This window comes from Podarcis muralis, chromosome 10 (genome assembly GCF_964188315.1).
Source record: "Podarcis muralis chromosome 10, rPodMur119.hap1.1, whole genome shotgun sequence".
Lineage (NCBI taxonomy): Eukaryota > Metazoa > Chordata > Lepidosauria > Squamata > Lacertidae > Podarcis > Podarcis muralis.
The window spans coordinates 57,791,608-57,813,812 of NC_135664.1; the positions used below are offsets into that span (position 1 = coordinate 57,791,608).

The 22,205-nt window shown below is 45.2% G+C and overlaps 1 protein-coding gene across 7 annotated transcripts in view; it reads left to right on the forward strand.

Annotated features, from left to right (window-relative positions):
* The window catches only part of IQSEC3 (IQ motif and Sec7 domain ArfGEF 3), a 145,362-nt gene that overhangs the window by 41,416 nt on the left and 81,741 nt on the right, over positions 1-22,205 (forward strand). For all 7 annotated transcript variants that reach the window (XM_028746158.2, XM_028746164.2, XM_028746161.2 and 4 more), the window contains exon 2: positions 18,771-18,851. In XM_028746158.2, coding sequence (XP_028601991.2) covers positions 18,771-18,851 — 81 coding nt within the window. The remainder of the gene's footprint in view (positions 1-18,770; positions 18,852-22,205) is intronic.

Sequence of the window (22,205 nt, forward strand, 5' to 3'; positions counted from 1 at the left end):
GAGTCACAAGAACACAAGAAGAGCCTGCAGGATCAGGCCAAAGGCCCATGTAGTCCAGCATCCTGTTTTCACAGTGGCCAACCAGATGCCTATGGGGAACCTGCAAGTAGGACCTGAGCACAAGAGGACTTCAACTCTGCAATTCTACAGCTCTATTATTCTTCCCTCCTGCAGTTTCCAGCAACTATCATTCAGAAGCATTACTGCCTCTGACCATGGAAGCAGACCATAGCCATTGTGGCTAGTAACCATTGATAGGCTTATCCTCCATGAATTTGTCCAATCCTCTATCAGTACCTCCCTATTTTCTCATTTTTAAAAAACTTGCTGGCTTCTGTTTAAGTTTTAGAACAGGATGAATGAAGGGGTTATATCCTTAAGGCAAATGTCCAGACGGTAATTCTCTGAAAGTCTTCAACTGGGCCATAGGAAGTAAAAACAATATGTGGTTGCTGGAGAAGCTCATCCAATGGGAATTAAGGGCAAGAGTCAGAAAGCTGGGTAAGCAAATAGAGAAAGCCAGGAGGAGTGAAGCCTACCTGAGACGGCCACACAGAGAGGATGTGGCAAGCAGTGAAGAGATGTGTATAGATACAACAATTCTGGCAAGGGTTAAGAGTAAACTTGCAAGCTCTTACAGTTGGCTCCAGTCAAACTTTTGTTATATATATTTCCACTTGTGTCCTGCCTTTTACCCAAGGTGGCATTTGTGGTATTTTCCCCCTGCCTTGTTGTCTGATGCCCATTGGAACTGGTTGGGCTGGAAGTCTCAGCAGTAGCTGGAGCCATAGGCAATGTCAGACAGAGCCAACTCATTTGAGTTCTGTCCTTGCCGAGTTTTACAAGGGCAAAACTGAGGCTAAGGAGAGGGAAGCTGAGAGTCAGGGCCACCTGCTGGAGTCGGGAGGCTAGCAGATGGGGTCTGGCTGAAGGCTGACTAAAGCTGATGGGGCACTTTCCCAAATCGACATTGTAGCTTCATAACTGGAATGGACAAGCAAGAGAGAGAACCTGATTCAGGTTAGTGCCTTAGCTGAGGAGGGATTTAATCTGGGTCTCCCTGGTCTAAGTCAAACACAACATGTCAATGTTGGTTCTCTTGCTTCCAGGAATGTGGGGGAACAATTTTTTATTTTTTTTTAGGGTTCTGGTAGTTTAGTTCATTTAATGTGATTCCTCTCTGGAAACATGGGTTTCCATAGCAGTAGTGGGTTGATGTAAAGTGGTAATGAAGACGCTCTGGTGAGTCATTTCTAGCTGCCTGGCATGTTGTCCACTTTTGACTACTGGATCAACAAGTTATCAGAATGAGAACAATTACATTAGTTTAGCGAAGTTGGGAAGACTGATAAAACGCTGTGGCTCAGAACTTATGGATATGGATGGGTTTGAAATGCAGCTAGAAGATTGAGTCAAATCATTGGGGAACTGAGCTCTTATGGGTATGATTGGGTTTAAAATGTGACTGGAATAATGTTTTAATCTCCCGTGGTTCGTTTGAGATGTTTATGCTGTTTTATGATTTTAATGATGGTGTTTGTTCTTCCTTTCCTCGCCTTTCCCCTCCTCTCCTTTCCTCTGCATTCTTCCAAATGATTTCCCCCCTAAGCTACTACATGTGACTTATTAACGGAGGATAGAAATCCTATATATAAGAACAACTAAATCCTCAGAGACATACAGGCTAGAAACTTTCCTTTAAAAATATATTCTCAGCAAACTGATTTGCCCGCCCGCCATTAAATAACTACCTTCTGTGTTTGCGTCGAACATCAGAAAATGCACAGCTCTGTTTACTGTGAAGGGATCAGTGTATTGGAATGAACTGCACAGATGAGAATGATCCCTTTCCCACTTGTTGGAATCTCAGCAGCGAGCTCTCCCATATGTGGAAAATTAACTTGGCTCAAATTCAAAGCTTGTGAAGTGCTTCACTTAATCCTCCACATACAGTTGCATTCATGAATAAACAAGAGTGTGTGCTTTGCCACTTAAAGGCAAGATTCAAAAGCTTCAGGCTACAGTCCTGCCCCATCTACGCACAAAGCACAAGGTGTGGAGTGGCTCCCCATGGGCATAACTCTCCCCTCCCCTCTGCTGGTGTCACCAGCTAAGTGGATGGCTGCTGTCCCCGATACGCTGCAGTGCACCAGGCCATTCGCTTCAGAGATGGGTGAGCAACCTTATGCTCGCCCGGAAAATGATTTGGGCCCTTTGAGCATTCCATTAGTGTGCTCGAAAACCTCCAAGCGGTATGTTTTGAGCCTTTAAAAAGCAGCTTTCAAAGAGTCTGGTTCTCTTTGCTGTCTGCTTACCCATGCCCAAGTGAAAAAGCTTACTTTGGGGTCCCTGATGGGGCAGCAGATGGGCTAGAGGCAGTTCCCTTGAAGATGGGAGAAGGCCAGTAGTTCAGCGCTAGGGCAGCTGTTTTGCATGCAGAAGGTCACAGATTCAGCCCCCCACATCTCCATGTAGGACTTGGAGATACCACCATCTGAAACCCTTCCAGCCAGATGGACCAATGGCCTGGCTGCTGAGTCATGTTTCTGTGGTCCTGATGATGCCTTCTTCTCCAAACTGTGTGTAAAATGAAGACAGCTGTGGATCACTGGGGTTGTAGTTAAATGATCCTTTTTGCTGTGGATCACTGGGGTTGTAGTTAAATGCCCATAATTCTCGGTAGAAAAAGAGGCCAGACGGTGATAGTGCCAGTGCGACAGCAGCATCTTCACTTTACAGTCAGGGGAAGGAGGAGAAACCCTGCAAGTCGCTCCTGTCTTGGAAGGAGCCCTCTGTTGTTTCCCTATAAAGAGTTTGTTGCTGTTTCAGGGTAGGGTACCCACCAGTAGAGGGGACTGCCTGCTAGCAAAAACAAGCATGCTGTGAGCAGCCGGTGTTTGCCATGAGTCTCCTTGGAAGAATTCGAAGGTGATTGTACCCTTGCTCCAGTTCTCACCATGCTTCCTAATTTCATTGAAGCCTGCTTTTCATCCAGCAGCCCTCTTTGGCCCAGACTCCTGCTGCAAAGAGCCTGGGCACCAGGACTTGTGGGATGAGCAAGTGCAGGACTGTAGCATCAGTTTATAGTCTTAACAGCTTGGAGCCCATCAAACCCAACATAACCTACCAGCTGCGTAGGGCAGCCAGTTAGAAGTCAAACTCAGGTAACTTACCACTGCTCAGCAAAAGTGGAAGTGTTTAATATACCTGTAGGCATGAATGTATATCCGCAGTGGTATTATGCTCATGCTCTGTTTGTTTTGCCAGTACCCCCTTTTATACATGAGTATCTCTGCATGGGTTCTCTAGTCTAATGAAATCCGTTCTTTTTAGAAATATCTGACCCAGCTTTTATAAATTTATAGTGCAGCCCTGAATTACTAAAACAGGCCATGACATTCCCCAATTAAACAGAGGTGGGTGAATAATATACCCAAAGCGCTGTGTAATTTATTGGAGAAATACTGCAGAATTCATTACATACTGCCCATAGTAACATCAATGGGATGCTTCATCCAGCTGTGTAGTTGGGCTATTAATAAAGCATAAAATTACTTCTATTAATTATTCCAGAAATATCAAGCCAGTTCCACTGAAGGAGAAAACTAAGTTTCCTTGCGCTGATGTTGGGGAGAGATAGCGGTTAATTTTGTAATATGAGGCATTGGGGCTTTCTAATTCCTTCCCTAAAGCCTAGGCATTTGGTGTGAAAGGAAAGCCACTCTGGACATGCCCAGACACTCTTAAGTACCGGGAGCTCAGTTTTGGTGTGGTACTTGCATCACTGAAAGACCTTTTGTCTAGGAGAAGACTTGGAGATGCAGAAGGCTCTAAATTCTGACTCTGGCATCTTCCATTAATCAGACCTCTGGTGGCATGGCTTGGAAAGACCTTCACCCAAGACCCTGGAGATCAGGGATGGGGAGCCTCAGTCCTGGGTGACAAATGTGGCCCTCTAAGCCTCCCTGTCTGGCCCTTGAAAGTCTTTCCAGGTTACAGGGGAAACCCTTAATCAATCTGAAAGGGAAACCCCATTGGAAACTACCCTTTTCTATGGCAATGTAGAAGTAATTTCTTTCTGCAACCTATGCATTGTTTAAAAAAAGACTCGGGTGATTAAATCTGATGGTATTAAGGTCTGACCAATTATCAAAATAGGCTTCTGTTGCATCAGTGTTTTTAAAGTACTGCCAAGCAGTTTTATAAGAACATCTCTGAGATGTTTATCTGGACCTGTATAATGAGGTTGCCGTCTCAGCTCGAACCTGTGAGTCTTTTAGAGCTTCTTCTGCCTGCAAGTCTAATTAAGAAAAAAACAACCCTCCCCAGATTTCAGTGGAGCTGCTCTTTCCTCCTCCATCGGGGATTAAAAACAAATTAACTGAATATCAGTAAGCATGTCCACTTGCGCATCACCAAAACAGAAATACATCACTCCAAAGAGGGCAAAAGTGGGCATAGATTTGTGCAATATTTGCATAGTCTAATTTGTATGCAAAGATGCAAATGTAGAAATCATTTCTATAATTTAAATAGGAATACATTTCCTCTAGTGGAGGAAACGGTGACCTGTCTACTTGCTCATTTTGCTGTCCAGGTTCTAGCTGTTGATGGGCTACATTAAGATTCTCGTCTGCTCTCCCTTCTGATGGTTTAAACCATCTTTAAACAAGATTTGGACTGCACAGTCTTTCAAGTAGAAACTCTTTCAGACTGCACTTTTATATCCCTTCAAATAGATGGCTGTCTCTGTAATGTAGGACACATGGCCGGTTGTTTAATTCCCCAGTGCTGTTGCTATTCAGATAGATAGGTGCAAAGCCACCCTAAAGAGCAAAAACCCAGGATGGATGGGAAACCTTAACATTCCCAGGCAGCTTGCACCTCCCTGATAAGGCAAAAGCTAGAAGCCTGGTTGACCAGGGTAGATAGAAATTCATTCACCCACCACTACCTTGAAGAAGAAGTGTTTAATCTCCATGGCACATTAAGCATAATTAAGCAAGCTCCATTTCATCTGCAGCGAGACAAAACAGTGCCACTAATGAAAACCTGTCACAGCCTGTTACAGACCTTCCCCCCTAGACACATGGTGCAACTGGGATGTGACCAAAAGTTACCTTTTTCTTTTTTGGAGCGTAACAACACTTAGTGTCACCTGGGCATTCTCAGGTGCTTGTGTGTTGGGATCTGTGTGTGCAAGCAAGCAATCCTTTGACCTCATCCATTTCATTTGACACTTCATTGGTGTGCAATCCTTTTTCTTTGGCTGGATGCTTGAGCTTTTCCCAGCCCGTTATGCCTTTGACTAGTATTATTACATTTCTATCCCACTTTCCCCCCCGCCAAGGAGCTCAAGGTGGTGTACGTGGTTCACCACTCCTCATAGAATCCCCACACAACAACCCTCTGAAGTAGGATTGGGCAGTGACTGGCCCAAGGGACTTCATGGCAAGTTGAAACCTGGTCTCCCAAGTCCTTCTCCAATATGCCACTAGCAGCAGGCCTTCACACATCTTGCCTATAGTGTTTTGACCACCTCACAAAGCAAAACAGGGGAAACGGGTTGGCACTTGAGGAATCCTACAAGGCCCAGTTCCCGCAGCCCCAGTATTTTATCTCCTCTGCCAGCCAGCTCCGCTTCGGCTTTGCCCTCAGGAGAAAGGAAGTTGAAATGCAGCAGAACGGAGTGATTCATGACTCTGCTGCCACTGCCCTGCAATTTCCTACGTGGGGATGGCACCTCCCCATTGACTTCCTAGTGACCTCCAGATTGGCACTTGATCATAAATTCCCATGCTGCCCTGCTATCTTGCAGTTGTGGAAATGCCAGCTGCCAATCAAAGGCAACTTCTCCTCTCACTCCCATTATGTATCGAGAATGACTCCATCAAGCCCAGCAGAGGTCCAAAGTGGCACACAAATGAGATGGCAATCAGGGCCCTTGGAATAGTTGAAATTGTGCCTTTTCCATCTTAAGACGCAGGGGATTTGCATGTTTATGGAGTCCCAGATTATCTCTGAAAAGAGCTCTGATTTATATTGCTTTGCCTTTCACCTTGCAAGGCTCCCGTTGCAGAGGCTGAAATTTGATTATGGTAATCTTTAGAATATCTTTGGATTGTCTGTCTGTCCTCTTCCTTTCACCACTTCCCTTGGCTGCCGTCGCTTTTACCTCTCTCGCTGTTTTGGATTTTTGTTTTGTTTTGTTAAAGGAATTAAAAAGTTACCCAGAAAAGTGGGTGATGAGCATGGAAGAAACAGGAGAAATAAATGAAGCAAATTAAAATGAGAAACCATTACAGACAAATGTGTGTAAATGAATGGAGGCACATTTTCTATGTCTCATCCAAGGATGTTCTTATTCAAGACTGAGTAATTTAATCTTTAAAATTCCACCGGGACCTCACAATCCCAAGAGTAAGGAAAGGGCTACCAATTTCACAGATAAAATCTTAGAGCTTGTTTGGTTCATAATGCATGTTAGAAGGGCGAAAAGGAAGTGGTGCTTTATTTTGCTGCTTATTTTAAATTTTTAAACTCCACTAACACAGCACATGGGCACAAAGAGTGAGACTTTAAAAAAATAAAATCTCTTTGGGATGAATCCATATTCAAAGGTATCAGTATGACAAACTATAATTAAGACCAGAAGAACTGGAGAGGATTTAGAGAACGTTCATCAGCATAATTAAAAACGAGCATTTCGCTGTTACTAATTTCCTTTGTAATTAAAGCTTTTGCTTGTTTGAGCAGAAGAACATACATTGGTGAGCATGCAGTCTGCTAAGATCTGCTCCCACAAGATCTGCTGCTTTGTTCTGTGGGGCCTGGGAAGGAGAAGAGACTGTAACTAGATTGTGCCCTTTGTGAATCAACCTGAGTTCAGTTCCAGATGTATTCATCCCATCTCTGTACATCAGGGAAGCAGGTAATTAAGTCTTGGGAATGGCTTAGAGTGGCTGGATGCAGAAGATGGCAATCCTTTCTGCACTTTTAATATTTATTTATTTCACAAAGGTAAGACACCGCTTGATGGTAAAAAACCCTCAAAGCAGTTTACAACAAAGCGGTCTCTGTGTACTGGCACACACCTCCATTTCTGTCCAAGCAAGCAAGAGGCGTAAACACATTCTAGCCATATAAAAGCACTCAAAGGTTGGTGAGGGAGTGAGGACTAGGGAGAGTCCTACCTCACCACAGTCCAGACTGGGGCCTCCTACAGCTGCTATTTGCAAATAAAACATACAAGATGAAACCAGAGGTTTGATGAAATGTGGAGTTTGCCATTTATTTCATGGCATCCAACCAGTTTGTGAGTATTATGTGACTCTGACCACTGGTCATGCTGGCTAGGAATGATGGGAGTTGTAGCCCAACCACATCTAGGGACCCAAGATTGAGAAAGGCTGGGGTAGACAGTCTTGGGTAGCAAGACTGAGACTTCCTCCTAGGACCCAGGAGAGCTGATACGAGCCAGAGTAGACTAAATTGCTGGATAATCCAGTAGTGTGACTTGGTATAAGACAGAATATGAAAACTGTAGAAAACCCTTTTGGATAACACATGAATTTTGAGGCCCATTTTAATATGAAAGGAAGGACAAGATTTAAAGGGCCGATTCCTTTCCAGCTTTGCAGAAATGGAACAATTCCAAAGTTTGCGAATAAGTTAATAAATCTTTCTATGCTACCTGGGTTGGTATGTGCGCGTGACTCAGCATTTTAGAAGTTTGATGTAATATTTTTCCTGCAGAAAGATTACAAGGTATTGGCAGAATAATTTGCACCTTGCAAAATGTCCCGCGTCTAGATTTTTCTTGATATGTGAATCACTCCAAAAGCAGGTGTTGTAATTGAATTTTGTTAGGGGTTGCCAGTTGACCAGAATACACAACCTGCTGTTCTCTCACTCCTTTAACAACAGCTTAATACAAAGAAACCAACTGGCAGCACTTCCTCCAGATTACTTGATTCACAACCTCAGTTTTACATTTGAGCCCAGTGAGGGTCTGAAAGCAGAACATATTGCTATAGCCATGCTATTGAACAGACTGATGCATGGATGGGAGAGCACATGTAGCTCCCCCTAAGCTGCCCTGTGCTTTTCAGTGAAGGATGGGGTTTGAGTGGGTAGGTGGGTGCAAAAATCGGCCAGGGCTCCCTCACCTTTAATAGTTGTGTAGGTAAGGGAATTTCAGCAGGTGTCATTTGCATGCAACACCTGCTGGAATTCTTTCTCTTGCACAACTGTTAAAAATGGCCCTTTTCTAAATCTGGCCACCCTAGATGCAGAAGAAGCATAATACCCAGGTTGGGGGGGACCTTGTAGACTTACAGAACCTGTAGTTATGTGGGGGCATACCAGTGCAAGTAGATAAATAGATACTGCTGTGGCAGGAAGGTAGACGGTATTTCTGTGTGCTCTGGCTTCCGTCACGGTGTTCTGTTGCACCAGAAGTGGTTTAGTCATGCTGGCCACATGACCTGGAGAGCTGTCTGTGGACAAACGCCAGCTCCCTTGGCCTGAAAGCGAGATGAGCACCGCAACTCCATAGTCGCCTTTGACTGGACTTAACCATCCAGGGGTCCTTTACTTTTACCTTTACTGTCCAATACCATGGTGTCCCCCCATGCTACTTAACATCCATGTGAAACTGCTAGGTGCTATCATCAGGAGATTGAAGTGAAGTATCCCCAACATGCAGACAACACTCATCTATATTTCTTTGTTCCATGGGAAACAGGAGAGATGGCTGAGGTGCTAGACAGGTGTTTGGGCTGGATGTGGCCAACAAATCAAAACTCAGTCCTGAAAAGATAAGAGGTGGTATGTGTTCCCGGTTCTTGAGCCCAGGAGGTGAGAAGATGGCTCGTCCTGGATTGGGGTTGCACTTCCCTTGAAGGAGCAGGTTCTTAGCTTGGATGTACTCTTGGATCCAACATTGTCCCTTGAGGCCCAGGTGGTCTCAATGGCTAGCCGTATCTGTTTCCAGCTATGGCTGCTTCATGAGCTATAACCTCCTTTGGATGCTACTGTCCAGACTGGATTATTGCAATTTGTTCTACTTGGGGCTGCCCTTGAAGATGACTCAGAAACTTTGACTGGTCCAAAATGTGGTGGCCAGATAAGAACTCATATAACCCCTGTTCCAAAACAGCTGCATAGGTTGCCAGTTCATTTCCAGTCCCAAATCAAGGTGCTCATGGCCATGTTTAAAACCCTTAGGCTTTGTATAGCTGAGAGACTGCCGTCTTCCCTGCAGACCATCTCAGGTGTTAAGATCTGCAGAGGGGGGCTCTTTGGTAGCTCAGTAGTTACTACAAAACCACACCATCAGTAGTTTGGTGTGTGTGCTCCGCCCAGGAGATGACATTATTTGTGGTGGCTCCTGTGTTGTGTAACTCCCTCCACATATTTGCATCTGGCACCTTCATTATAGTGAATACTGAAGCTGTAACTCTTTATCCAGGCTTTTGACACCTAAGATGTGTGTTTTTAGGACCCACCCCATTCCTCTGACTGTAATATATTCCAACTGTTGTTAATGCTGAATTTTAAATTGTTGCAACCCATCCAGGGACCTGCTGGTGAATGGCGGGTAATAAATTTAACAGCAACAATAAAATGAAATATTAATAGCCATACATGTGCAAATTTATATTTTCATCAATTTACATGATGGTGCCCTACATTCATAAGTTTTGCCTGTGAGAGAAACCTACAGCAGTCCAACCCCCACCCGCCCGCAATCTTACTCTCTTTATAGTGAGTGCTCTCACAGCAGCTTTGTGAAATAGGTCACACTATTTCATTTTCCTTTGATGGCTTGGGGTCTGAGACTAAGACTTGCCCAGGGCCTCACAATGAATCTGCACAGGTTTGTGTTTACAGCAGGGCTGGGGAAACTGTGGCCCTATCCATCTGCTGCTGGACTCCCACTTCCCATCCTCCCTGACCAATAGGGAGCTGGCGGTCCCAACCACATCTGGCGGGCAACGCAGGTGCATCTCCAGCCCCAATTTACAGCCTGCTTGCAAACACCTGCATAGATTTGGGAAGGTAGCTGCAATGCTTCCCTATGACTTCAAATTATTGATGCGTGTTAACTGAGTAACACAGCTGTCTTGTTACCCACTAGACCAGGGCAGTCCACCCTCCCAGAACAAGTGGGATGCAAGAGTACTTTGACACAGAACCTGTGGGGCGCACACAGCCTTGTCACACAGTTGGGGGCAGGGTGTGTGAGGCCAAAATTTGACACCCCCTCCAACCCCTGCACTGCCTTCCCAGAGCCAGGTAAATGAGGCACTGGGCTTTGGGAAGAAGGTCAAGGCTCTGGCAGGGTCCTAGAGCCCTCCCACATCCTTCCCAAAACTGGGAAAGCACTAACTAGGTTTTGGGAAGGAAGCAGCAGGACGCTAGGACCCTGTCAGAGCTGTCATGGCTCCTTCCCAAAGCACAGCTGTGTCAAATGTTGCTGAGGGCCATCAAAAAGGCCTCAGGGGCTACATCCAGTTCCTGGGACTACCTTGCACCAGACATTATTGAAGGTGCCACCATACTTGCAGCTTTGGGGTGGGCTTTTGGAGTTTTCAAAGCACATCATATCGCAGAGCTGGAAAAGACCTTGAAGGGGCACCAGGCCCAAAATGCTGCAGGAAATCCATGGTTACAGCATCCCTTCTAGGTGGTCATGCAGCCTCTGCTTAAAAACCTCCAATGAAGGGGAGTCCACCACCTTCCAAGGCAGTCTGTTCCACTGTTGGAACAGCTTATACTACCAGGCAATCCTTTGTAATGTTTAGTAAAACAACAACAACCCCTTCTTGTCATTTGGACCTTTTAGTTCAGATCCTTCAATCTGGAACAGCAGCAAATACAGTGGTACCTCGGGTTAAGTACTTAATTCGTTCTGGAGGTCCGTTCTTAACTTGAAACTGTTTTTAACCTGAAGCACCACTTTAGCTAATGGGGCCTCCTGCTGCTGCTGCTGCACCGCCGGAGCACGATTTCTGTTCTCATCCTGAAGCAAAGTTTTTAACCCAAGGTACTATTTCTGGGTTAGCGGGGTCTGTAACCTGAAGTGTATGTAACCCGAGGTACCACTGTAAATCTGCTTCATCGTGTACGTAACAGGGTTCCACCCTTTCCCTTGCCACCGCCTGCTTCCCATAGAGGAGGCATCCCGAGGAGGGCTCCTGCTGATGACCTCAGTGTGCAGGCAGGCTCGTGTTGGATACGGTACACAGCTCCCAAGCCATTCAGGGCATTAAAGTAAGCATTGGCACTTTAAATTCTGCTGGAAAGTGACAGGGAGCCAGTGTGGTATAAGCACCAGAGAGAGCTGCCCGTGTACTGGAGAGAGATGATCTAAGTCAGCAGCCTAGCAGTTGTGTTTTGAACAGTCTCCAAAGGCAGCCTCGCATACAGCATGTCACAGCAGTCTAATATGAAGGCTGGGAGAGCACAGATGCTGGTGACTAGGCTGCCTCTGCCAAGAGGAGGAGGTCACAGTTGGCACCTGCCTCAACTGGTTGGAGTGGTTTGAGCCTCTAGTGGCAAACCTGGATTTCAGAGCAGTCCTGACTGTGAACCTCGGTCTGTGGTGTGGATGCTCTGGGACTCATCCCAAGCCTATTTGGGCATCCTCATTATTCATTAGGACACAGTATCTCTGCACAGCTGTTCTGCTGGGACTGCTCCCAAGAAACCGATTTAGTGTTAATGATAGTGAATGGGAAATAGCTGTTGCTTAACCAAGAAGGCGTTCACATGAGTTGTACTTGTGCCAGGTGGCTTAATGGTGATTAAAGCAGGTGCTAAAATAGGTGCTGGGTTCCAAACTTTGATCTCTTCATATGCAACATGCCAAGAGAAAAGGCTTTCCTGAGTGATGCTTCAATCCAGCGAACTGTTCTCTTGGTTACGGAGAGAGTTTTCACCAACTTCCATTTAAAGCGAAACATGAAGGATCCACACAAAACATCTGAAGGAATTCTGGAGAAAGTGAAATGAATTCCTGTGGGATTCTGAATTCTTTTTGCCTGTGTGCTTCTCGCTCCCAAGGAATTCCTGCTGATCTGGGCCACTGACATTGGGCTGCCTTCCATTACCGCCTCCTGCTCCCTAGGGCTGTCACATCTTCCTTTCTGCCGCCACCACCTCCTTCATTTTCCTCCTTTGCTGCCTCTCCTTTGGCTTCCTCCCTGCACTGCTCACTTGCTCCGCATTCTTCCTCTCTCCCACCCTCCTGGCTGCAGCAGAGGAGTGCGTGCTTGGAGCTTTCAGTCTGCGGAACGGCTCCTTCCTCGAAGCGAGGCATTGTGGGCAGGGGGATCCAGAGAGCGCCTGCGCTACTGCTGCTTTGAAAATCCAAGCAAAGGAATTCAACTTGTATTTTAAAGTGCCCGAGAGTATTTTGGTAGCTCAGGCACTCTCTGGGTGACACCTGCCACAGCGCCTCACTCTGAGGAAGGATCCCTTCCTGAGAGCAAAGGCAGGAATATCTGCACCACTACTGCAAGGGGCCAGGCAAGTAGAAGCGAGGAGAGGCAGTAGCAACAGTCTTGACTGGACAGTTCTCCAGCTGGTGGATTTGCAGCAGTGGCTGGGTGGCTGACTGGCCCTGTTGGTGGAGAATGAGGAGTGCACAGTTTGCCACCCTCTCCATCTGCTGCCTGAGCCATGTAGTTCATGATGGGCTGGCCCTGCTACTGATGCTTGCCTGCATAGTTCAGAGGCCGGGCAGACATGCTTTGTATGCGGAATGTTGTCAATTCAATTTCTGGCATCTCCAGTTAATTGGACGAGGTTGCAGATGCTGTGAAAGATCTTTGCTTGAGAACTTGAAAAGACATTGCCGGCCAAAGCAGGACGTTCTAGCTTGACCTGGTATAAATCAAGCTTCTTATATGCCTGTAACTTATAAAAAGTGACAAGTTTGAGATTCCTGTCATACGTGAAGCATTCAGACAACCCCACGTAGAATAGAATTCTTTTTTAAAAAACAAAAGCCCCCACACTATTTATAGTACACTACAGCTAATTACTTTTAATCAAATTTACATCCAGTTTTCCTTTCCAATAAAAGTTTCCTGTTACTGCCTGCTGTCTTTTACACCAACACAGCTTGTTATTTTTGACACAATTGTGCTTTTCTTAGCCCCTTTGTGCTAATAGAAATAGCCCCACTCTCTTTATATGTTTTCCCCACCACCTCTGGAACACCCTGACCAGTTACAGGTGTCAGATTTTAAGAAGTTCATTGATCAACTGCAAGATGTCCAGGGGAAGGTGAGGAGCCTGGGAACCAAGTCCTTTGAGGAATAGTTAACAGACCTGGGTATGCTTAGCTTAGAGAAGAGGGGATTGCAGGGTGACATCACAGCAATCTTCAGATATCTAAACGGCTGCCGTCTATCAGAGATGTTGCTCTTGTATCTTGCATGATAGAGAGTGATGGCTGGTAGGGAGGAAGGCAAGCAGGTGGAACCAGAAGAAAGACAGAGCCTACTAATTGTAGTTTTGTCCCATTTCCCTTCTTCCTGGACTGGATGCAAATCATAAGGCAAGCAGGTGATGGTCTGGCTTTGAGCAGAGTGAGGTTGGTTGGGCAGTCCTCCATTTGGCCTAATGGACCAACCTCCACTGACTGCAGATCTGCATTGAACTGGGAGTTGAACTAGTTGGCCTTCAAGGTTGTTAACAAGTCTCTGGTTCTGCTTTCCAGTATTTGGGGTAAATCACCCTTGGCTGCCACAGTAATAGAAGTGTTGTTTTCTTTTATAAGTTGTCAAACAAAGCAGGGTCAAAGCTGGACCTTAAAACCTATTATTTCATTCATTGATTTTGCAATAGGTTTCCAGTATTGTTTTGCTTCGGGGCAGAATCCAACATAAATGAATGAGTGTGCCAGCACACAAATGACATTTCCAACGCAAGATGGAGAGCTTCCATATGGAAGGAACATGGTGCATTTCATGTGTGAACATGTACAAATCTATGCCATTGCAATATGTGTCTGGTGGTGTGTGAGTGTGTATGTCATAATAATGTGTGATTTAGTTTGCATGCCTTGTTTATCAGAAAGTCTGGTCCCTGTGCAATGGCCCTTTTCAGCTAGGCTGGGGCCAAAGAAGACATGCTGTGAATGCAAAATGTGCCTTCTTCTTCCTGAAGCCCTGGAAAGCTGCTACCAGTTTGTGGGCAACACATCACAAAATGCGATGATAATGATGATAAAATAATCACCCATTAAAGCCACATTACACCCCCTTAAAATTGAACACAAGCAGTTAGAACATTAGCAGGCAGTTGATAAAAGCAGTAGAAATGTATAAAAACCAAACTGAAATAAAAACACGTAGATACTACTGAGCTAGATGGAAGACAGCTTCATACAATCAATTTGTTCTGTGAATCAAAGACAAATATTAAAAATTATTCAGAAAACTAATGCATGTAGCATTTTAGGGTAAGAAGGGGTGCTGATGGATTGGGCTCTGGAGCCTAATTGCAGCTGTCAGGCGTTTGGTGTAGGGAGAGGAATAGCATAGCTCTCCATGTTCCCTTGAGGTTCTGATCCACCCTCCTCCCAGCAAATGGAAAAAAACAAAACATGGAAAAGTGGGAAATTATAATCTTGCCTCCCCTCTTCCCACCTGCTAAATCTGTGCTCCCATTTCTCAGACTTTTTATAGTTCCATCTTTAGCCATCTGTCTGTGCAAATCTGCAGGGCAGTTTGTGTCAGGAATTATACAGAGCCTTCTTGTGCGGCTCATTCAGGGTTTAATATTTATATCATTTTTTAAATCATTTCCAAAGCCAAGAAAAGGAAGATTATATAAATTGCCTTCCTACTCTTCGTCTTTGTGCTGTTGAGGATCTCTTTGCGGTTAACTGCGATTCTCTTGGTTGCATGGGAAACCCAGCACATTCAGTCTGGCAGGATACTTATATCTCGAACCTCACCACTGTGCCTCAGAGGAAGACCACATGGTCTACCAAGGTCACTCTCTCCCCTGGAATGGTTGCAAACCCTTGGTGATCAGCAGCCTTGAGACAATGGAATGACCTGCCACCCAAAGTCACAAATGCAAAAATCCAAGATTCTGTGATTCTTCAGCCATCTCTGCAGGTGCTTAAAGCAATCCGACTCAGTTAGCAAAATAATGATTATGTTGGCTTCTGGCGAAGGAAAGGACACAGTCACCCTCCACTTGTGTGCTTTTAATCCTCTTTCCAAGTGTTCACTTTCCCATTATTTCATCTGCCTTAGTGGCATCAGTCCCAGGGAAAGTGCAGAACCAGAGGGGATTGACAAAGCAGCTGAGAACCCTACACATGGGGACTTCTGGCTACCCCTCACAGTGCAGGCGGAGTGGTTGGGGGATTACATAATGCTGGTGTCCAAGAGTAAGCAGTAGATTCACAGGGTCGTGCTGCAAAATCTGAGCATCATTGTGGCATGAGTCACTCCTGGGAGGTCAGGAGAGGCTGTGCTGCTTTCTTTCCAAGCGCATGGGCCCAGCTTGTTGGCAGGTACAGACCATTCAGGTGACTGAGCTCTTAAAACTGAGCCATAATTATATGGGGAGAGCTGGTTAACACAGGGGAATGGTGGCAAATGGCAAAACCTGCTCTCCCTTGCAGTTGTGGGTCCCGATACAGCCTGCGGCGAGCATGGTGGGAGCGAGTGAGTCAATGGCAGTTGCTGAAGGAAAATTACAGTTTAGATATGAGCCAGCCAAGCAGAACTTGCAAAATTGCTTACAAGGGGCTGCTTTTATATCTCCAATAAACAAGAGGGATTAACAGTTAGATCCAGCCTAGCATGCAGAGATCCATCTTCTGTTGTGCAGACTGCTGGAGCAGCTAAAGGCATCCCAAGGTAGAGGACCACACAACCTGATGGATGCACCTCTGGGGTGCTGGCTTTTTTTTAATATGGTTTAGCAGAGAATTCTGGGGCAAAAGCATGGGATTGTGCAGAGCCAGACAGGATACAACACCGTCTGCCAACCTGATGTCCTCTGAATGTTTTGGACTACAGTTCCCATCTGCCCCAGACAGCACAATCTGCATAAATATGGGAGTTGTCGTCCAAAACATCTGGAGAATGCTAGGTTGATGAAGGTTGGACTGTGCCTGGAATTTGTGCCAAAGCTTCTTCTATGGCATTGTATGACACGGCCATATCTTTTCTAGGATTGCTCTTTGGACTACACAGAGTCATAAAATGAATAACTTTTATCAAAATTAGCACTGCTAACAAAGAAGTATGTGAGCTTTTGAGCTGCACAAAATTCATCCTTATGCTGGGAATGTTAAAAAATACCTAAAATGGGGTTGGGAAAATTGTGTGACAGCAAAAAGTTAAGACTAGCCTGCAGCTTATTTCAGACTTCATATTGAAATGGAAGAAACATCTGCACCCTTGTTTAGGTTAACTTTGTGTCCTGTGCAAAAACACAGTCCTCATCAGGGCTTGTTGCTAAGCCCCACCATGCCTGGCACCTCACTTTCATCCTGTGAAGGCAGGCAAAGGGCCGAAGCAAGGAGCCTCCCGTCTGTGTGTGATTTAAAACCCTGCATAGTTACGCAAGGCAGCTGTCATGTCTACTTCCGTAGCTTGTGGTAGAGAGCATGGAACTAGAGATGTCCAGAGAATTTGAACAGGTCATAACTGAGCACTCCTGCTTGAATTCTTGTAAGTGGAATCAAGGCACTAATTGCTTGCAGACTCTACAAGATCTGCCTAACTTCACCCAACCTCTGCTATTGGCTCTTGCCCCCAAAAATCTAGCTTCTGGCAAAGGTGAGGTAGTGGGAGAAGTGGACACTCCTAGTCCTCAGCAGAACAGCTTTTACCGCCTGGGACTAGGACTACAAATCCCATAATCCTTGGCAGGAAACTTCACATCCCTTCCCCAGTGCCTTCTCTCAGGTTCCAGACCATCTGAGGTGCAGCACGTGACCACTTGAGAAAGGGTCTTCTCAGTGGTGGCACCTTGGCTTAGGACTGTTCTCCCCAGGTGGACTTGCCTCTGATGCCTTTCTGAATCCAGGCAAAGTCCTTTTTTATTTTACCAAACTTTGAATGTTTTTAACTTTGTTGATCTCTTTTATTTGCTTTTGACTCTTTTTAGCTTATAAGTGACTTTATGGTGTTTTTAATATTTTATTTTAAGCCATTCTTATGAAGTATTTGAAAGGTGGGGCATAAGTCTGCATAATATATAAGCTGAAAGGGATCTTGAACTGTAATAATACTCGCTGTTGGAAATTTAATCTTGTTAATGCAGGAGCATTTTTGTTGCAGATTTGTTTTTGGAGAACCCCAAATTATTGCGGCCTATTGGTTAGAAGTATTAATAAAATTGTGGAGGAGATGATGGGCTGTGGCGTTCCAGCAGATTGTTTCATCGGCTCAACTGCATTGGTCATTTGATGATTCTGACTGTGAGGTTTTGTGAGATTCATTAACATGGCAATTGCTAGCAACTGGAAGGATAAAGTGCCCTCATCTTTAATGAGCTGGTGCTTCAGAATGTGGTTTCTATAACAAAGTTTACCAATATTGTTCAGCAGAAGGAAGGAAGACAGCAGAATTGATTATGTAAAAATAATGGTTTTGTTTTGGAATAACAAATACGAGAGCAATGTAAATCCATGTAGTTCACTTTCTTTTTTATAATCATTTTTAGAGTGATATTAAAAATAACATACACATACCTTTGTGTGTGTACCAGCCTTCCCCAACTGCTGTTGTCCAGGCATGCTTGGATAGCTCCCATTTTCCATGATCGTTGGCTATGCTGGCTGGAGCTGATGGGAGTTGTAATCCAAAATGTTTGGAGGCTAATAAGTTGGGGAAGACAGGCCTATTTCATGGACAGCAGACTTGTCCATCTTCAGCCCAGTATGAGGAAGGAACTGGATTAATTTATTTAATGTGTTGCTTCCAACTACATGGATTTTATGTGTGAGTTTTGAACAACATGCTCAGCAAGACACATGGTACAGTCCTGCCCGTGACTTTTCCAATTCAGATATTTATATTGGGGGAGGGCGGTTTGTGTGTTTTGCCATGCATCTCCCCCACCTCTCCTATAATATGAAGGTAGAAGAAGAAGAAGAAGAGTTTGGATTTGATATCCCGCCTTTCACTCCCCTTCAGGAGTCTCAAAGTGGCTAACATTCTCCTCTCCCTTCCTTCCCCACAACAAACACTCTGTGAGGTGAGTGGGGCTGAGAGACTTCAAAGAAGTGTGACTGGCCCAAGGTCACCCAGCAGCTGCATGTGGAGGAGCGGAGACGCGAACCCCGTTCCCCAGATTACGAGACTACCGCTCTTAACCACTACACCACACTGGCTCTCAGAACATCAAGGTAGAACATCAAGGAGCCTTCTGCCTAAGCATTCTCCTTGATTTTCTGGAAGGATCTTAACAAAGAGGAGAATCCAAGCATGAAATGCCACACGCACACATCCTGTGTATATCTGAGATGGTGTGGTCCTGTGACGACTGTTCTGTGTGCTCTGCGGACTGTCTGGATTGGCTTTCAGGGTTAGGCTGCTGATCACTTGACACAGTGCAGGAGTTTCATTTTTTAATAATCCAAGTTTTCCTTTATCTCTTAAAGGACCGACAGCAGCAGTGGGAATCAGTGGCCAGGAGTGGATGTGGACCAGAGGACATGACCCCCTTAGCTTGCCAGTGAGTGAGCCGAACTCTTACCAGCCCCTGTTTGTCTTCTGTTACAGGAATGAGACTGTTTTACACCAGTTCTGCTGCCCCGCAGCTGACGCTGAGCAGAAGTCTTCATCTGCAGACTCTTCTCCAAGGTGGGAAACTTTGTCGATTCATACCCTGCTTGCTCCTGTGTTCCTCCTCCGGCCTTACCTTCCCTGCTTTCACCTGCACACAAAACATGCAGGCTTCATTTCATTCACAACCAAACCGCTGGGATTAGCTGCACTGAGAAGTGGCTGGCAGGGGGTCCTCTCTTTTTTGCACAAGCATGAAATTGGATACACTTTCCCTTCCCAGCCCCAGTTGCGTGGTTCTCTTACACTGGAGGAGCCTTCCCCAACCTGGTGCCCTCCAGATGTTTTGGACTACAACTCCGATCATCCCTAAGCATTGGCCATGGTGTTGAGAGTTGTTGGGAGTTTCTGCAGGTTGGGGGAGGCTCAGGGCAGAAGGGACAGAATAGAAGGAATGACAATAGAGAGAAGTGGGGGGGGGGTGTTATTCAATGTTGAGGCAAAATGCTCCCAAAGGCCCCCACCTTCCTCAACAAATATGTGAAGTGTGCACCCTATTTGACATTGGTGGTGTTCATACTCCTTGCTGCTGCCCAGTGCCATTTCCTTAATATTTCTTACACATGCGAAGTCAAATCAGAGTGAGAACAGGAAGCATAATTTGCTGTTGAATGCCTCACTCCAGATGGGCTTCATGACAAAGCAAGTGAAGAACAGAAGCACCACCACTTCCAAAACAACCTGAACAGGTGGTGGCAGTTGGGAGTGGGGAAGCCTGGGTTTTGTGAAACCTTTATATAGTACATACATACACATGCTCGCTCTCTCTCTCTCTCTCTCTCTCTCTCTCTCACACACACACACACACACACAGCCCTGCCCTTGAGCCAAAAAAGTTTTCCAAAGAGCTTTCAGATAAGGATGCTTCTAGTAGCAGTTGGTGGGTAGGGTGGAAGCAAATTAGGAGGCCTGCAAGTCCAGAGGGGACTGCAAAATAAATGGTGGTTGTTCACTGGATGTGGGGTGAAGGTGCTAGAAACAAGGCAAGAAAGCTTAAGACCGGTCCTCTCCATGTTTGCTTCCTGCGACCAAGCTTCCTGCCTTCATTGGTTCCTCTGTTTAAGCATGCAGATGAAAAGCTTGTCTATATATATATATATATATATATATTTGCTTTCGTAGATTTTCACGGGTACAGGAATGCAGGTTTTGGTGTCCTCGGGTGTCTTCCCGTGTAAAGACACCCGAGGACACCAAAACCTGCATATATATATATATATATATATATATGATAATCTTATTTAATTATTTATTTATTTACAAGACAGTCACATTAATTCACTTGCTATGATGCATTCACCTTCTATTTGCATTCCTAGTTGGCTCACTTAACTCAACTGGCACTTAGCCGGGTTTGGAAACAAAATAATGATTCCTGATGCGGATTATTATCAATGCCCATTTAAATTTTAGAATACTGCGAAAGAGCTCCAGATGTTCATCTGAACAGACTTGAACAGTGAGAACCACTGTTATTCCAACTGCACTGCATTTTTAAAGAATTTGACTGTGAATCTGTCTCCGCTCCAGCCAACTAGCTCTGTATCGGTAGTATTACCTATTAGTCAAGCATTTGATTATCTTGAGCTCATTCCCCCAGCCCTCTCTGTTTGGCGCTCAGGATTCTCCCCTGGCCACATTCTTCCTCCAGCTACACATCCTCTCTCCAGGTCACTCCCCTTCCTGGCCTTGATTTGCCCTCCCTTGTTTTGCAGAAAATTGCGCAAAACACCTTCCACACTACAGAAATATTGCAGAACTTGCTAGATTTTTTTTCTGATAGAAGGGGGGGGGGGAATGGGTTGATGTCCCAAATGTTCTGGAATAGCGATGAAACAATAATGATACCGTGTGGAAGCATGAAAAAAAAAAACTCCCCCGAAACAGCAATTGTAGTATTCAATGTGTTATGTCTTGAAAGCACCAGAGGTTAGGTAATTCAAATAAGTTGAATTACCACTTACTCCAGCTCCATCGCAATCCCACCAGTGGCGTTTGAAACTACAAGCTAGTGCAACACACAGGTTCCTGGTTAGGCAGAAAGAAGCAGATAAAACTAATATTCTCAAGCCAATATTCTCAAGACACTGGGTTTATCTTATTTGCTGCACTGATGCGGTTGCCCTCCCATTTGCAGATCTCTCCAGGGATGGAATGAATATTCAGGGAGGGAGGGGTGGAGCCCTTGAGAAAGCACTGACAACAAGCGATCTTGTAACTGATGCACTTTCCCCTTGAGAGCGAGCGCTGCGATAGCAAAGTTGCATTTACCATGGAATTGAGGGAATGTAGGGGAATTAATTACAATATATCTTGTAACTTGTAATCATGCCCGTCCTCCCCAAAGTAGTTTGCATCGAGGCGCTCTCGCTGGGGAAGTGGTGAAGTTATTATATCAGGCAACTGCAGAAACTCCCAACTCAGCACTTTGATGGTTGCTAACAAGCTGAGATGCTATAATAGAGAAAAGTTGTGCGTAACTAATTCCTGCTATGTCCAAGGAGAAACATAGCTCTCTGGCTGAGATTTTATGGCAAACACAGAGAATTGGATTGCACACTTGCATATTTATCTTAATCTTGCACATGTGCCGCCTAGGAGCACACAATCTCCTTTCCTGTCTGCCTGTGTCTCTAGAACTTGCACAGTTCTGCAGAACTCTCCTACCAGAATGGAACCTGTTCTTGCGATGCAAAATGCTCTTTAATTTTATGGTAAATGCAGTGAGGTGTTTTTTTTTGCAGTGTGCAAACTGTTTCTTTCACTCAAAGTCTCATGTATAGTGGCATTAGCCTATATGGACACCTCACCACGGCTGCCCACATCACCCCACTCAGCATCTACCCAACAGTAGGGCTGGCCCTTCTTGCGGAACAGGCACAATGGCCCTTGTTTTATCACCTGATTACAGCAATCCTTTTGCAATAGGTCCATCTTTCCATGACCTGTCTCTGCTTCTAGAATAACAAAAAACTATCTCTTCTCCTACTACCCTCCTGAGAAAAACACACGCCCTCCCCTCCCACTATATATAAAAGGGTCTGGTGACTTCTGTTTCAGTGTATCTGAAGAAGTGTGCATGCACATGAAAGCTTATACCAAGAACAAACTTAGTTGGTCTCTAAGGTGCTACTGGACATTTATATATATATAAAAAATTATGGGGACCTGAGAAAATATGGTGAGCAAGCGAGACCAATCAGGACTTAAATGAGCCAGCCTAGCATCCTGAATAAGCAGTCAGCTAAATCGGCTCACTTGGGGCCAATCAGATCTTTAGTATTAGCTCAACAGAACTCATGCTGAGGCAGCCATATTTCTAGAGGAGTCTAACTGGCTTTCCTGATGAGGCTAAGTCCTGATTTAGAGGCC